At 50.0% G+C, this 16,093-nt stretch overlaps 1 protein-coding gene across 1 annotated transcript; it reads right to left on the bottom strand.

Moving 5' to 3' along the window:
• Window positions 1–6,862: 6,862 nt before the first annotated feature.
• LOC109782392 (uncharacterized) lies at window positions 6,863–8,358 on the bottom strand. The gene has a single exon (XM_020341018.4). The coding sequence runs from the start codon at window positions 8,243–8,245 to the stop codon at window positions 7,376–7,378; it is 870 nt and encodes a 289-aa protein (XP_020196607.1). The 5' UTR covers window positions 8,246–8,358; the 3' UTR covers window positions 6,863–7,375.
• Between the last annotated feature and the right edge of the window lie 7,735 nt (window positions 8,359–16,093).

The following is a 16,093-nucleotide window of genomic DNA, read 5'->3' as shown; positions in this document are numbered from 1 at the left end:
CTAATACGGTTGAAAAGATGCCTACTCATACGGAAACGGCGGCAGAATTTCTGATGTTTGAACAACAGGTTCATTGTGCCAAAGCAGTCCTTCCAAAGAAGGAAATGTCCGCTCTCTCAGTTGCGATTCAACACCGGAAGGTGCCCCGAAAAGGAGCCACGGAACAACGGCCGCTGGCTATTGAGGTGGCGATGGACCAACACGGCAGCCAAGATCTCCTCCTCATCATCGGACGAGGAATCGTCGGAGTCGCAATGGAAATTGTGGAAAAAGAACTTGTCGACGGAGTCCATTTTGTACCTTGGCAAACTGTCGAACAGCTTGCGGGCGTTGACAAAGGAGCTGGCCGGCGAAGGGAGTCGCGCCGCCCTCGGACCAGCTATGCCCTGGCGGCGTCCGACGAGCATGCCGGCGTCCAACGAAGTAGCTGGTGGGGAGGCGAGGCGGCTTCTTGGTCACGGTTGTGTCGGGGAGTGGGGGTGGGAAGCTTTCGGATCCCCGGCGGCAAGACGGCGGTGGCGGCGACGTGGGAGGTGGCGGCGTTGTAGGGGGGATGTTGTGTCACCGGCAGTTGGCAGAGGCACCAGAAAAAATGGGTGGCGGCGGCGGCGATGAAGGAGGCGGGTGAGGGTTTGCTGTTGAAATGAGAGAGGATGGTCAATGTGCTACCGACCAGCGGGCCAGGGGAGGAGTAGGCGGGCGCGCGCGCGTCCGTCTCGTGTCCACGCTGACGCAAATCCGCCTAAAAAATGAACTGAAAATGGGTCAGCAGGCGGACGAAAAGCGTCCCATTTAGATCGATGCGTTGGACCGACTTTTCTATCCGCGCCAACCCAAATGAACGTGCATGGACGAAATGTGTCGCCGCGTTGGAGTTGCTCTAATGTCCGGTCGATTGACTGCCGTGGCCCGACTCCGAGCATCTAATAAAACCGGCTGCATTGGCCAGCAGGTTTATTCCACAGTGCAGTACAAGCGTCGCCATCGAGCGCTTGTGTGCCCAACATTTTTATGTGTGTCTGTTTGCTTCGAATCGGCGAAAGAGAGCGAAGTATCTCTTTCCGTTTTCTGAAACTATATCTATCTGACGGAGATACATGCCATCACCTACACAAAATCCCGTATAGGAGTAGGATCTAAAAACAACAGGTCGAGCACGTGTGCACCAGCAGGCCATGCCAACTTTTCCTGGCATACCCCTTCCGTGCATGCCAGGAGCAGGAGGCCACGCAGAAGGCCTTGTTGTCGCGTGTGATGTGTGGAAAGCTAGCTAGGCCACGCTGTTCGGCTCCACCAAGCGAATCGCACAGCACGCCATCGTTCGCGCTCGTCTCCGCGACCGTACGTGTCGTCGATGAGGTCACAAACGCAGCCGGTGGGCAACTTAACGGCTTGCAGGTGTTATTTTTCAGATGTGTAGAGCATTTGGTTGAGGTGTTCTTTTCAGATCAGACTTCTGGTTGGGTTCTTCCAAGACCTGGATTACATAACTGCAGATTAAAGTATTTGGTTAAGCTGACCGGCAAGTTTTTGTTTGGGCGGGGCTGCTAAAAAAGCTGCTCTAATCAGGTGCGTGGCCGTGTCAAGGGGCCGGTGATTTTTCGCCATCTTTCTAGACCGGATAACTGAGCCCACCGAGGCACGTGCAAGCAGCCTGCCAACTGAAAGATCAAGGTTGTCTTGCTACACGTCGGTTCAGTAACGACCGGTCGTTTTCAATCCATCCATCCGCCCACCTCGTGTCTCGTCGCTCGATTTTGCCTGCTCTGCTTTATTACGTACCATCTCGTCGCAAAACTGACTTGCCAAGCATATCTCTCTCCATACTTACAACAATAAAGAGCAAGTTCCATGGTGGCAAACAAAGAGTAAGTTCCAAGGTTGGCTTTCCACGCTAGGCTTGTCTTGCAAGAGCAATAATAACATCTTGTTATCCTTTGTCACACCTCATCTTAAGCAATTTTGATCAAATTAGGTTGGTGTTTGGTTCTAGCCACATCTAAGATAAGATTTTTTTTATGAGACGTGAACCCCACATGTCATAGACACAAAAAAGTGACAAGATTCTCTTAGGCAAGCCAAAGGATGGCTAACAATTGGAGCAACTCAAGTTAGGCAAGTGTGACAAGTATGACAAAAATAATGTGGCAATATATGACAAACATAACAGTCACAATCCAAACAACCCTAAATTCCATTCAAAGGCTGACTCTTCCTCCTCCAAGTGATTCAAAGGAGTAATACAGTAATTGGAGGGAAAAATGCACGGCCGGTCAATCGACGGGCGAATGAAAGTGAACTGTCGCCACCTTTCTAGTAGAACGAATGCATGGCGAGTTCGATCGCGTACCTACGCTGTTGCCATGTGAAATCGTTCGTCTCTTCCGTAACACCGCGTACGTTCGCCCGTTGTTTTGGACCTTTGGCTGAATGAGTGTGCAATGATCCCTCCCCTTCCCCTGGTTAAGCAAACGAAATCTCACCCGCAAAAAAAAAAAAGCAAACGAAATCCCTTTTCCTTCTCGCCGGAAAGAGGAACGAAATCCTTGTGTGGCACCACAAGGAAAATGTATGGTCGGTCGCTCAGTAGTTGCTAATAGTGTTAAACTTGAATTTCTCTGTTGGGCGCACTCTGGTAAAACTGCCAGGATGCATCGGCGGCCAAGTATAAGATGGCGTTCAATAACTTAATTTGTGTGTAGTGAAAAAAAAAGGCTTGCGTGTGGAGAGGATGGACTGCCACGAGGAGACAGCCTCCTTGTCACCGGCCACAGATAGCCGATGTGACCAAATGTCTAGATCTGAGATGATTAGTCCGATGGATGTAGTAGAGCGTGTGTGTCTACAACCCTGAAGGCATTGTTGTTCCTTGCTTCCCAGATCTTCCAGAAGATGGTCAGCAGCACAAACGACAAAACGCGTGAAGGCGCACCTTCAGGAAGCGAAGCAACCCAGAGATCGTCTATGGAGGCGAAGGTAGGTGTGATGCCCAGTCGCTGGCAAATGCGGTCGGCGTAGGGGTAGGTGATGAAGATGTGGCCGGCGTCCTCGGTGTTAGGGCATCTTCAAGGCATACCCCTAAAACGGACACAGTATGTGTCTACAGACGTGCACTGATAAGAGAGACCGTTACCCAATCGTGTATCTCAAACGTGGAAACACATTTGAAACTGAATTTGAACGAACCGGACGACACTGATATGAGAGACTGTCATCCAATCGTGAATCTCAAATGTCGAAACACATTCGAAACTGTATTTGAACGAATCGGACGACACTGATATGAGAGACCATCATCCAATCGTGTATCTGATCTGTGTGCACCGTCATCGACGAGAAAGAAACACGGGCGGAACACCACTATTCCGTGTGCCCAAGGAACACTTGGCTGGCCACAGACTGCGCTCGTACATAATCGTGTCACGAAGATGGCACCTAGATGAGCTCACACAATAAACGAGTTCAATGGTTTCGGGCTGGTGTTGGGCGAGGAACCAACTGGACGCAGACCGTCCGGTCGGTCGCCGTCGCCGTCGCCCCAGCCGGCTGCTGCTCGGATATACTATGAATATGGGTCCCTACCACGCGTGCGCTTAAACCTTAAATATACTCGTCGAAAAAATTAGTCCCGTTCAGAGTGCCTCAATTCAGTATTTGGCTGATAGTTGTTTTCTATCCCACCTTTTTGTGGCTGCCACCAGCGCAGGAGATAAACAGGCGCTAATGGAGTCATTTTCACATAGTATTACAAGGAAGCTGCCGACCTTGATCTTGAACCATAGCAAAAAAGAAGGGGGCCGAACAGAGCAAGGTGTGCATTCAGTTTGGTCACTTGGAGCTTGGGAAAGAGAGAGAAAAATCTTCTACAAGCTGTGATAAGTGGAATCATGTCAGACCTAGCAGAGAATAATTCTACAAGGAGTCCATGGCATGGCTCCATGCTGCATGAGTAAAATAATTCTACAAGGTTGACCTTGCACACGAGACTTGTCTTGCAGGGCTATATAAATTCCATTCCAAGGTTGACTTTTCCTGCCCTCCACGGTGGTCGGCAGTGAGAGTACCTTGCGTGGAGCCTTGGAGCCGTCGGCAAGTGAAAACCACGGCGGTACGCGCACCAGGCGGTCGACAGACGGCAATGGTTCGTGGAGCATACGTAACATAGCCTGCTGCCCTACGATTTCATTTCAATTGTTTTGCTAGCTAGGGTTCGGTTTTGATCGTGCACTATTAAAACCGGCCGCGTGCTCCCGGCGGCGGCTGCATCCGGCCGGCGGGTTTATTACATGGAGAATATGGGTCGCCATCCAGCGTACGCTTAAATATCCTAGAAATGGACGGCAAAATTGGGTGGTCAATTTACGGGTGAATTTTCGCCACCTTTCTAGAACGGGGAATAACACCATCACGTACTACGTCGCCATCTGCAATCGCTCAACGTCACGCTGGTAGTACCAACACATCAGCCTCGGCGTGAATCTCAACATTTTCCACGCTGTGTGCTTCCAATTCCAACTCCCTGCCGTTCGTGTGATGAAGAAAATCAGGACAAAGGAAAATATCATCCGAGGAAAAGAAAGAGATCGTACACACGGTGAAATTCATCTTGCGTCATCTGCATATATCACTTCGACCAGGCAGCCTCACCGACGAACTCTGCATTCTCCCTGGATGCGATCTCCGGGAAGTTCATCTCCTCGTGCCGTCGGCCAAACCACCAAGTGTTGATGTCGTAGGCACATGGCTATCTCCACCGCCTGAACGTCCCGAGTCAGTACCGCTGATCATTGAACTGCAACTCAACGACGTAGCGGTCATAATTTAGCGTCCACACCCCTTTCAAGCCGGCCTTGTTCTTCGATTTTTGCTTCAGCCGCATGGTGATGATGGGCAGCTACGGGTGCGATTTGGTGGATGCGGTGGCGACGGGAGGAGGTGGGTCCGGCAGCAGCTGCGTCCGGCTGTTGCGGATTCAGCCGGAGGCCGCCGGATTTAGTGGTGACGGCAGTCGCATGGGACTGCGGGTGGAAATTTCAGCGCGACAGTTGAGCAACTATGGAGATTCTCCAAGTCCCCAAATGTTGACTTAAAAGGGTGGTACTAGATCCTATGGTCGACTTTTTCATACATACTTCATGATGGTCAGTGGCCAACGCTCGGGAAAATGAACCGTTACTTCCATGCCTTGCAACTTCTTTTCCTCTTATGTAAACTCGCCTTGCAAGCAATGTCTTTTCGGAAACAAAATAATTTCAAACGTCATCGAAATATGCAAAAATTTAAAACTTTGCATATTTCTAAAATCATTTCAGATTTTGACATTTCAAAGTTCACTTAATTTTAATAAACTCAAATCTAATTTATGTTTATGTTGAAATCAGTCTGAATCTGTTTTGAAAAATTCGGGGTAAAAATTATTTTGGACCCCGCTGAAATATGCGGACCTTCAAAATTTTCATTTCTAACCCTACTTGCAAGTGTTGTTTGTTCCTTTCCAATAGTCGCCGGGTGGTGGTCTGGTCCGCACCATGATAGTACTCCCTCCGTCCCATAATATAGAACGTTTTTTTACACTGATGTAGTGTCAAAAAACGTCTTACATTATGGGACAAAGGGAGTAGATGAGAAAGAAATACGGGCAGCTTCGTGTGCCCAAGGAACAGTTGGCTGGCGGCAGATGGCGAGGATTGCTCTCATAATTATCGTGTCACGAGGGTTGAGCTCACACAATAAACGAGTTCAGTGGGTTCGGGTTAGTGCTGCAACTGGATATGCATTGTGAATATGCGTCCCTATCAAGCGTGCGCTTAAACCTTAAATATACTTGTAAAGAAAATTAGTCCCGTTTAGAGCGCGTCAATTGAGTAGGCACCTTTTTGTGGCTGCCACTAGCGCAGTGGGACCAGTGGAATCATCTGCACATATATACTTCGTCCGTTCGAAAATACTTAGAAATACATCCATTTTTTGTAAGTATTTGCGGACGGAAGAAGTAAAAAGAAAACCAACCCTGATCATTAACTAGAGCAAAAAGAAGCAGGGGATCTTGGGAAGAAGAGAAAAAAAATCAAGCTGCAGCGGTTCTACACACAGAAGTGGGATCATGTCGGACCTATCAGGGAATGCGTGCCCAAGCTTGGCAAGAGCAAAATACAAGGTTGACTTTGCACACGAGACTTGTCTTGCAAGAGTATATAATTTTCCATTCCAAGGTTGACTTTTCCTGCCCTCCATGGTGGTTGGTAGTCAGAGTACCCTTTGTGAAGCTTGCGCTGTACTCAGCCTTGGAGCCGTCACCAAGTGAAAATCCACGGCGACGGCGGTACACACACCACTGTTTCCGTAAGGCCCATGAACACGCACTTGGAGGAGCCGGCCGTCGACAGATGGCAGCGGTTTCACGGACAATACGTAACGTAGCCCACTGCTCTACGATTTTGATTTCGATTGTTTTGCTAACTAGGGTTCGGTTTTTTTAGTTGTTTGGATTGCTTACCACATGTGTTAGCTAGGGTTCGGTGTTTTGATCCACGGAGGCGGCTGCATCCGGCCGGCCGGTGTATTCCATCCACGGAGAATAGCGTCGCCATCGCGCGTACGCTTATAAATATCCTAGAAATGAACGGGAAATTGGGTGGTCAATTTACGGGTGAATTTTCGCCACCTTCCTAGAACGGGGAATAACAACTTCACGTAGTACTACGTCGCCGTCTGCAATCGCTCAACGTCACACGGCAGCAGTAACACATCAGCCTCGGCGTGGAAACCAACGCCCATTTTCCACGTTGCCTGCCTCCAGCTCTTGGTGTGGTGTGAAGGAAATATCAGAGGAAAAGAAGGTAAAATATCATAGGGAACACGGTTTGCTGGCACGGTGAAATTCATCTTCTGCATATACCACTTCGATATACCAGAAACAACTACCAATATCGCCCCATAATCCACTAGGGGCACTCTCTCTCTCTCACTCACTATCTCTCTCTCACTAAACAAAGAAAAAGGAAAAGAAAAAACAGAGGAGCATTCCAGAGGGATGGAGGGATGGATCTGCGGACTCGTCCAACAGCCCGGACGGACACGCGCACCCCACCAGCTGTCACACAGCACTACCACGGCACAGCCCAACCACCCCAGCAAAACACGGAAAAAAACAGAAAGAAATCTTCCATCCAGCCAGCCCAGCCGGAACGTGTCCAGCCGGGCACCGCGCAGGCAGCCTCCTCTCTTCTCTTCTCTGAAGTCGTCAACATCGCTTGTCCTCTGCTCCTCCTCCCCCACTGCACAAACCCCGCACGCAACCACGCCCAATTCAATCCCCCTTTTGCTTTTCTACTACACTTTCTTCTAATTAACCGACGGGCGGACGGGCGGGCGGCTAGTAGCAGAGCGGCGTCAGGCCGGGGTGGAGGAAGGACGGCAGATGGCGACCGGTGGCGGGCGCAAACGGCGGCGGCGACGGGGTCGGGGACGGCGTCTGGGACGGGGATCTCCTGGCGGCGGACGGGCGCTCGATTGGGCCGACCGGGGAGCGGAACCCGACGGTGACCGCGTCGCGCACGCACCAGTGGAACGCCGGCTCGCGCAGGCCCAGCGCGGCCGCGGCCTCGCAGTCGGGGCAGGGCGTCGAGGGGCGCGCCGGCCAGAGCGCCGCCGGCGGGTCGTCGAGGAGCGGCGGGAGGAGGTACGGATCCGGCGCCGCGGTGCTCATCATGTACCACTCGTGCTGCCGCTGCAGCTCCCGCAGCTGCGCCTCGTAGTCCCACCCGCCGAACGCCGCCACCGGGGACGCGGCGCCCGCCAGGGACGCCAGATCCGTCGACGGGAGCCGCTTGAGGATGGTCCGCTCCGAGGCAGCCGTCGGCGCCATCAGCAGCGGCTGTTGAGGCCCCGCGCCCGCGCCCTTCCTGTCGCGCCTGGAGCGGCCCCCGCGGCGGTCGCGGCGCGAGCGGCGGAGCCCGGCGAGGACGTAGCAGCCCGCGCCCTCGCGGGCCACGGCGGCGGCGAGGTCGGCGCCCTCGTCGAGCGGCACGCGGCGCTGGCGGCGGGGCCGGGCCAGCGACGCCGAGATCTGCTGCGGCGCGACGCCCACCCGGTCCGCCACGACCGCCTGCAGCTTCCGCACGCCCAGCGACGGCTGCACGGTGACCGTGCCCAGGTCCACGCTCCGCTCGCCGTCCACGAACACCACCTGCAGCACCGCGCCGCCCGCTCCCGGCGGCGGCGAGGTCGACTCCATCTCGCCCATCGCTCCGAGCCTCTGGACTAGACTAGCAGACTAGAAGCGCCTGGTCTCGGTGGGCATCGGCGGTGGCGTGGCTCGGAAGTCTGTGGGGAGGGGAATTGGAATTGGGACGGGGAGAAGGGGGGGAGCGGGGGGTTATATACAGGGGACTGAAGGCGGTTGGGTTGGGCTGGGCCAATGGTAAAGGCGGTGGGGCCGGAGGGGGGAAGTGGTCTCTGTCTTTCCTTGCGAGCCAAGGCAAGAGGGCGCGGCACGGGATCCAGGGAAGGTGCTGGTGCGCGGGCCCCGGCGGGCCGCGTGGGCCACGGACTGACTGACCGGGGTCGCAGGGCGCCACGTCGGAGGACGAAACGTGCGAGGCGCTGCGCGGCCAGGCTCGCGCCAGCGAGGCGCGGCGGCACGCGCGGCGCCAGCGGGGCACGTGTTCGCGCGGTGGTGGGGCAGTGATGGGCGGATGGATGGGTGGACGGACTGGTCACTGCCGTGGCGTGCTGAGGCGTTTCACGTGACGCGGCCATGGCTTTCGCGTGACAAACGCGTCGCCTCGCAGGCCGCTCCGCCTGCATCGCCGTCTCCCCGTTCGCTGATTATATGATTTTTTTTCCTCCTGAGAAACATAAACAATTTATTTTAGGAAACACTGAATATAAGTGCAACATCGACACAAAACGTATTAATACAAATGCGGACCGAAAAGGCACTTCTGGACCCCCGATAATGTGTCCGATAATGACCGAACGTTCGGTCTAGGCGGATGCCACATCGAACGTTTTCGTTCGCTCTACTCTCTCTCTCTCTCTCTCTGTGTAATTATTTGCGAAAGGAAAAGAAATAGATGCTGTGTATGAATCACTCATCTATTCTTCTGAATTTTATGTATCTCACGTATTCCCCAACACGAACCCATCGCTAATAATGACATGTCTCATGTGGGAAGAAATAAATGGGCCAAAAACGGCTCAAGTTTGAGCGCCGAAAAAAGCCCCAGCTTGGAGCAACAAAAACCGAACAAAATTGCCATTATCTACAAAAAGGGAAATATTGCCATGTGCCGAGATATATAAATACCAACGTGTAACAGAAGTTGAAAAGAATACCGAAAATGGATTTTTTTTTGACCTGATTAAATTATACCCATAGCAAAAAAAATGCCATGACTTTTTACAACAAGTGAGATTTTCCCAAAGAAATTTGATATTCGAGTAGAACAAAATATTTACAAATTTGGCATGATGTTCTACTTTTTTAATGCCAAGTTTTACAACATATTTATTTCTAAAACAAAAATTATGACAAATATCTCTCATAAAGGTCACATGGAAATTTTCCATGGCGAAAATTTATGTTAGGGAATTGCAATGGCAAAAATAATACCATGGAAAAAAGAACAGTACAAAAAGATATTATAGACAAAAAGCTGCCATTGCGAGATGCATGTTAAGAAACTTGCTATGTTATTTCAATTAAAATTGCCATCTTATGTACAAAAAAAATTATGTTGTATGTGGAATAACACAAATTATGGAGAAAAAAATGACATGGCAGATGAATGTTAAAATTTGCCAAGGTATTTTAATAGAAGTTGCCATCTTTTTTTGTGCAAGAAAATTGACAAGTATGCGAAATGACACCAAAAATGGCCAAAAGTTCCGTGGCAAAATGCATATTCAAGTTGCCGTTGATAAAAAAGTAAAATTGCCATTTGTATAAACTAAATTTGCCCCGACCATGGCTAAAAAGCAAGAATGTTCCATGTAAAAAAAATGAACGCATTGCCATGCGTAATAAAAGTTGTCTAAAAAACAAGAATGTTCCACGTAAAGAAATGAACGGATTGCCATGGGTAATAAAAGTTCTCTAACAAAAGAATGTTCCATGTAAAGAAGTGAACGGATTCCCATGGGTAATAAAAGTTGCCTAAGAAACAAGAATTCTCCATGTAAAGAAATGAACGGATTGCCATGGGTAATAAAAGGCTGCCTAAGAAACAAGAACTTTCCATGTAAAAAACTGAACGGATTGCCATGGGTAATAAAAGTTGTCTTAAAAAACAAGAATTCTCCATGTAAAGAAATGAACGGATTGCCATGGGTAATAAAAGTTGTCTAAAAATCAAGAATTCTCCATGTAAAAAAATGAACGGATTTCCATGGGCAAGAAAAGTTGTCTAAGAAACAAGAATTTTCCATGTAGAAAATGAACGCATTGCCATGGGTAATAAAAGTTGTCGTGCGAACCTTAATAGCTTTGCCATGCGCTAAGTTTAGTGTTTGCCATGGGAGAAAAGGAATTTGCCATGGCAAAAACATGACTTGGATGAGATGTAAAGTAAATTTGCGATGGTCCAGAAAAGTAGAAAATTCGTCGCAAAAAGAAGTAAAATCACATGTATGTTAAACTAAATTTGTGATGGCAGTATAGGTATATTTGCCATGTCAACAAAGGTAATTTTGCCATGGTAAAATATTTTTTTGCCATATTGCAAAAGGAGTGATTTTTTGCTTGGTCCAAAGGTAAAATTGGCATGATGTGTGACTACATTTGCCCTAATCCCATGAAAACTAAAATTGGCATGGTTACATAAAAGGTAATTCTTTTACCATGTTGCAAAGATTGCCATTTCTAAACTTGCCATGTCATCAAATACAAAATTTCTATGATATGTACAAAATCGCCGAGAGCAGCTTTGGTCAACGGATAGGAGAAATGCGATGGTAAGGTGAGAGGGGAGTGACGGCTGTTAGTAGAAGAAGAAAAACGTTCGCCCGCTTCCCATTTTCCACCGAATGGTGGTAGGAGCTGACGTGTGTTTAATCACTTTATCATTATTAATTTTTTGTATGACCAAATCCATTGCTTCATTTTTTTTTATTTTTTTTATTTTGAGAACCAAAGCATACAATCATGCGTTGGTGTTGTTACATTCCAACAACATTCTTTGTCTAACGTTGTCATGCACTTCAGCTAGGAAGAAGTGGTTTCCATATTCTCTAGCCGTCGCTGCAATCTCATGTGCTAGCTTGTTATGATTCCTCTTAACAATGCTAATCTGCATGTTGGCAAAGTGTCTCATCCGTTCCTTTATGTCTGTTATTACTCCACACCAGGGCGATCTGCTCCTTCCTTCTCTTTGTAGTTCATGCCCTACAGTAGCACAGTCTGTCTCTACAATTAGATGCCCATCAAAATACTTGCTCATTTCATCTAGACCCAGTAGAACAGCCGAGGCTTCTGCTTCCTCCACCGTCCTACACTGATGTAGTTGGCAGCCCACAGATAGGAATGGGGTTCCTTTGTGATCCCGGGCGACTGCTCCACCCCAAGCTCTTGCAAACTCTGGTAAAAAAGCTGCATCGGAGTTCAGCTTTGCTGACTGCCTTGGTGGGGGTGTCCATTGGTTTGTTCCAGACACGGCTGGTTTGCATATTCTCTCTGCATACACTGACAGACTACCTTTGCCTCCTGTTTTCTCATCGCCATTTGCGGCTACATCCAGGTCTTCATCCAGCTTTACCAGTTGGCTCATGGCCCCTGTCACTGTATCCTTTCCATCTCCATGTATAACATTATTCCTAAGTTGCCAAGCTTTCCATAGAATCATTAGTGTTCTATTCCTGACATGATCTGGAAGTGGGATGAGCAGACATTGCAGCCAGTCTTTCCCAGTTTTACTAAAGTCTTGCTCTTTTGGCAGATCCCAGGCTGACCTCATGCCATTCCGCAACGCCTTGCTGCGAGTGCATGAAATAACAGCGTGGAACTCATCTTCTGGTTCAGTTCCACAAATGTCGCATATATCCTCAGGCACAATTGTTCTTCTGTGTGTGTTGTGTTTGGTTGCAAGAGACTGAGTGGCAACCCTCCACCCAAATATCTTAATTCTTTCCGGGATCTTCGCTTTCCAGATCACATCCCAAACACTTCTATCTCCTGGTTCACTAGTTGAGCTTGATGGACCCTCTGTACCGTTTCTTTTCAGCATGTCTGCAAGTTTGTAAGCGCTTATTACGGTAGTAAGAAATTTTCCTTGAATGTACTAAAGGCGCAATATATGTGGCGCTGTGAATATATTTTGGCATTAACTAGAGCTCATGTGCAAGTTTAATGCTTCCTGAGTATGTTTCTTTGAGAAATAACGAACAGAAAAAGCAAGATATTGCCGACCAGGAGTATCCACTCCACCTTGATTTCCATCGCTTTGACTGTGTCGGGAGCCTCCACAGAGACAAGTAATTTGCTGATTGAAAACATCATGTTGAGGGGAACCTATAATATTTAAAGGAGTAAATTACAAAAAACCACCACATTTCTTTTTTCCCTCGAAAATCCATTGGTATTGTGCTGACAGTTTGCCGAAAATATTGATCGATCGAGAAGCAGCGTTTGACGCCACACCTGACTGGTGGTTCCCACTATAAGTGGTGACACGGCACAAGGAAAACGGACGGAGGAGAGGAACGTTAAGCGACTTGGTCAACTCCTCTTCTTCCTCCGTAAGTGGTGTTTGGCATTTCGTGGAACAACTAGCTGCCCACACCCGTGGCACTTCTAGAAGTCCTTTAAAGAAGCTGTTGGGGCACCCCTTCCCGCAGCCGCCGGTGTATATAGAGGAAGCAGGCCAGCTCCAAAGTTGGATCTTGGAGTGGCTCGACCTAGCCAGGGACGAGGAGAAGGCAACGATGCTTAGGGCTATGTACGAGTTGTGGATGACCAGAAATGACGACTGGGATAGACGTAAAATGGAGGATTCTGCCGTTGTCAAGAATAGGGTGATGCACCTATCGGACGAATGAGCATCTCTTCATGAAATTAGAGCACTGGTTGTGACTCCGCTTGCTGGAGCAGTCCGGCGATGCACTGAGTCAAGGCCAACGCAAATGGAAGTATGTCGAAAGGCCAATATTTTGGAGGCGGTGGAGCGGTTTTTAGGGATCACAATGAAGGTTTTATGGCCGGTGTGTGTGTGTGTGTAACTTTTTTGCCTCTGTCAATGATCCCGAGGTAGCTGAACTCATGGCGTGTCGGCGTGCGATTCAACTAGCTATGCATGTTGGGGATATTACTACAGGGCGTAAACCGGCCAGGAAAGGCCGGGTTATCCCTATGAAGAGTTATTATACTTAAAGCCCATGAAGATAGAGATGATGGCGCTTCAAGAAGGCTCAGGGCCCAAAGGCGGATTAAGGCCTGTAGTCATAAACCGACCTTGATATGTAAGCTTGTATTACAAGGCAGAAAAAAGTAGAGACCGGGCCGGACACGTTTATGAGCCGGCCTCGCAACCCTGTAAACTGGCGGGCGTCAACCCATGTATATAAGGGGACGACCTGGCGGCGGTTTACGAACAACAGACAACAACTCGAGACCCAGGCAAAGCGTATTCGCTCCCTGGTCATCAAAACCCAAGCAATCACACAACAACTGGATCGTAGGCTTTTACCTTCATCGCAAGGGGCCGAACCAGTATAAACTCTCTGCGTCCCTTGTCTGCTTTAACCCCTTTAAGCTAACCCGTCGCGATGGCTCCACGACTAAGTCCTTTCTCTAGGACATCTGCCGTGACAAAACCACGACAGTTGGCGCCCACCGTGGGGCTATCGCACGATGGTTTCGAGTTCTTAGAGGGCAGCTTCGAAGGACTCAAAGGCTACACTATGGGCCGGATGACCAAGAGTCGTCGCGGCAAGCTCTACATCGACGACGCAGGCTGGGGCCCCGAGGCCGGCTCAATCGAGTACGGGTACCGGGTCCCCTTCAGCGGCATCCACGTTTTCATTGGCAAGATCGGCGAACTGGGCCCTGAGTCGGACATCTGCACTGACATAATCGAGACAGCTCAGCATGCGAGGTCCGCCTGGGTTAAGCCTGTCATGAAGCGTGCCATCGTGGGAGTCATCCACGGAGTGGAATCTGAGGATAGATCAGAATCTGCTGGCGAAACCGTCGTTTATTCCGGCGACGAGTCATCAACTGGAGAGACCGAGTCATTGTACCAGTTGCAAGATGGCCAGATTGGGGGCTGTTCCGATGACGACAGTATTCCGGACCCTTTTGATCTGCCAAATCGGCTTGCGATCTTCATGGCCGGTACGCAACCATCGCTCCACTCTTCGACCGCGGCGGCGATGATTTCCGGATCAGCAGCAGCGACAGCGGCCGGGGCAGGAGGCCCCGTGCGACCGTCGGCTCAGGTTTTATCTGATTTATTTGATGATTTGGCAACACTGATGGCGGAGGTTAATCCGGCGAATCAAGATGAGAATAATGCGGAAATCGCAAAGGTGAAGGATCAGATAACTCAGGCCAAGGCCGACCTGGCAGCTGAGGACGCCAGGATGACCGCAGAGCGGGCCGCATTAGATGCACAGGCTTACCGGCTTATGTTGGATCAGAGCGCGTCAAACGACGTTATGAGAAGAAGATACCGATCTCACCTGCCGCCGGTTTATGAGGCCAAGAACCTCTTTAAAACCCCAGGAGCAGGGACCAGTAATCCGCCAGTGGTAAACCAGATGGAGACACCTGGGACGGGGGCGCCGGTTCAGCCACGTCCGACTGATCCACCTCGTCGGAACAACGTTTTGTCGCAGCACGTCCCAACACCACCGGGTCATTACTCTAACTCGATGGATAACATTGTCGCTGCCGCTTCACGATTGGCAGCCCTCCCGATCGAAGGCGAGTCCCCAGTAGCGGTCGAGACGCGGCGGGCTAGGGAACTCCTTCAGACAGCTTTGACTCAGCAGCAGGCTTATTCATATAGTCGCGAAAGGATCCATTCTACTCCCCGCCCAAGCCGGAGTTACAACAGGCATATTGATGAACCGGCTGTATCGAGCAGCGCACGAAACCGTAATCCGCCCCGTGGTCATAACCCGGCGGGTGGCGGTGGTGATGCTTAGGATGTGGTGGATCGTGCTAGGGCACGTCAAGAGGCCGAGTTAGCGGCGCAGCATGAGGCCCGGCAGCTTACTCCGGTTCGTCCAACCATGTCGGTGGAACCAGGAGTCACTTCCAGCTCTTTGGGAGTGCCGTGTCTTGTCCCGGCGCTGCGCAATGTGCGTCTGCCCAAGGATTTCAAAGGCCCACGTAAAGTGCCGAATTACACCGCTGATTTATCCCCCGAGTCATGGGTCGAAAGCTATGAGATGGCAATGGAGATGCTGGATGTGGATGATGCGGCGTGCGCTAAATACTTCACCATGATGTTAGAAGGAACGGCTCGCACTTGGTTGAAAAACTTGCCAGCTAACTCCATTGGGTCATGGGCCGAGTTGAGGGCCCACTTTATCCAGAATTTCAAGGATACATGCAAGCAACCCATGTCAATTGTGGACTTAGCTGCCCGTGTCCAGGAGGAAGGAGAATCAGCAACCAATTGGGTGCGCCGGGTTTCGGAGATTTTGCATTCGTCGGACCGCATCAACGCTGATACAACAGTTTTGACATTGGAAGGCAATTGCCGGTTTGCACCTCTGAAGTTGAAGTTGGGACGGCTCAAACGTCACTGCAATTGCCGGTTTGCCGGTTTGCTTGATACGTCTCCAACGTATCTATAATTTTTGATTGCTCCATGCTATATTATCTTCTATTTTGGACATTATTGGGCTTTATTATTCACTTTTATATTTTTTGGGACTAATCTATTAACCGGAGGCCCAACCCAGAATTGCTGTTTTTTGCCCATTTCAGAGTTTCGCAGAAAAAGAATATCAAACGGAGTCCAAACGGAATGAAACCTTCGGGAACGTGATTTTTGGAACGAACAAGATCCAGGAGACTTGGACCCTACGTCAAGCAACCAACAGGGAAGCCACGAGGTAGGGGGGCGCGCCTACCCCCCTCCTCCAG

Source organism: Aegilops tauschii, chromosome 2 (assembly GCF_002575655.3).
Source record: "Aegilops tauschii subsp. strangulata cultivar AL8/78 chromosome 2, Aet v6.0, whole genome shotgun sequence".
Taxonomy (NCBI): domain Eukaryota; kingdom Viridiplantae; phylum Streptophyta; class Magnoliopsida; order Poales; family Poaceae; genus Aegilops; species Aegilops tauschii.
The sequence above is the reverse complement of the archived record's forward strand: the minus strand, read 5'-3'. Positions and strand labels throughout refer to the sequence as shown.

What these genes read in the sequence shown, in the direction of transcription:
- LOC109782392 (XM_020341018.4), bottom strand. Translation starts at nt 8,245, where the DNA reads ATGGGCGAGATGGAGTCGACCTCGCCGCCGCCGGGAGCGGGCGGCGCG.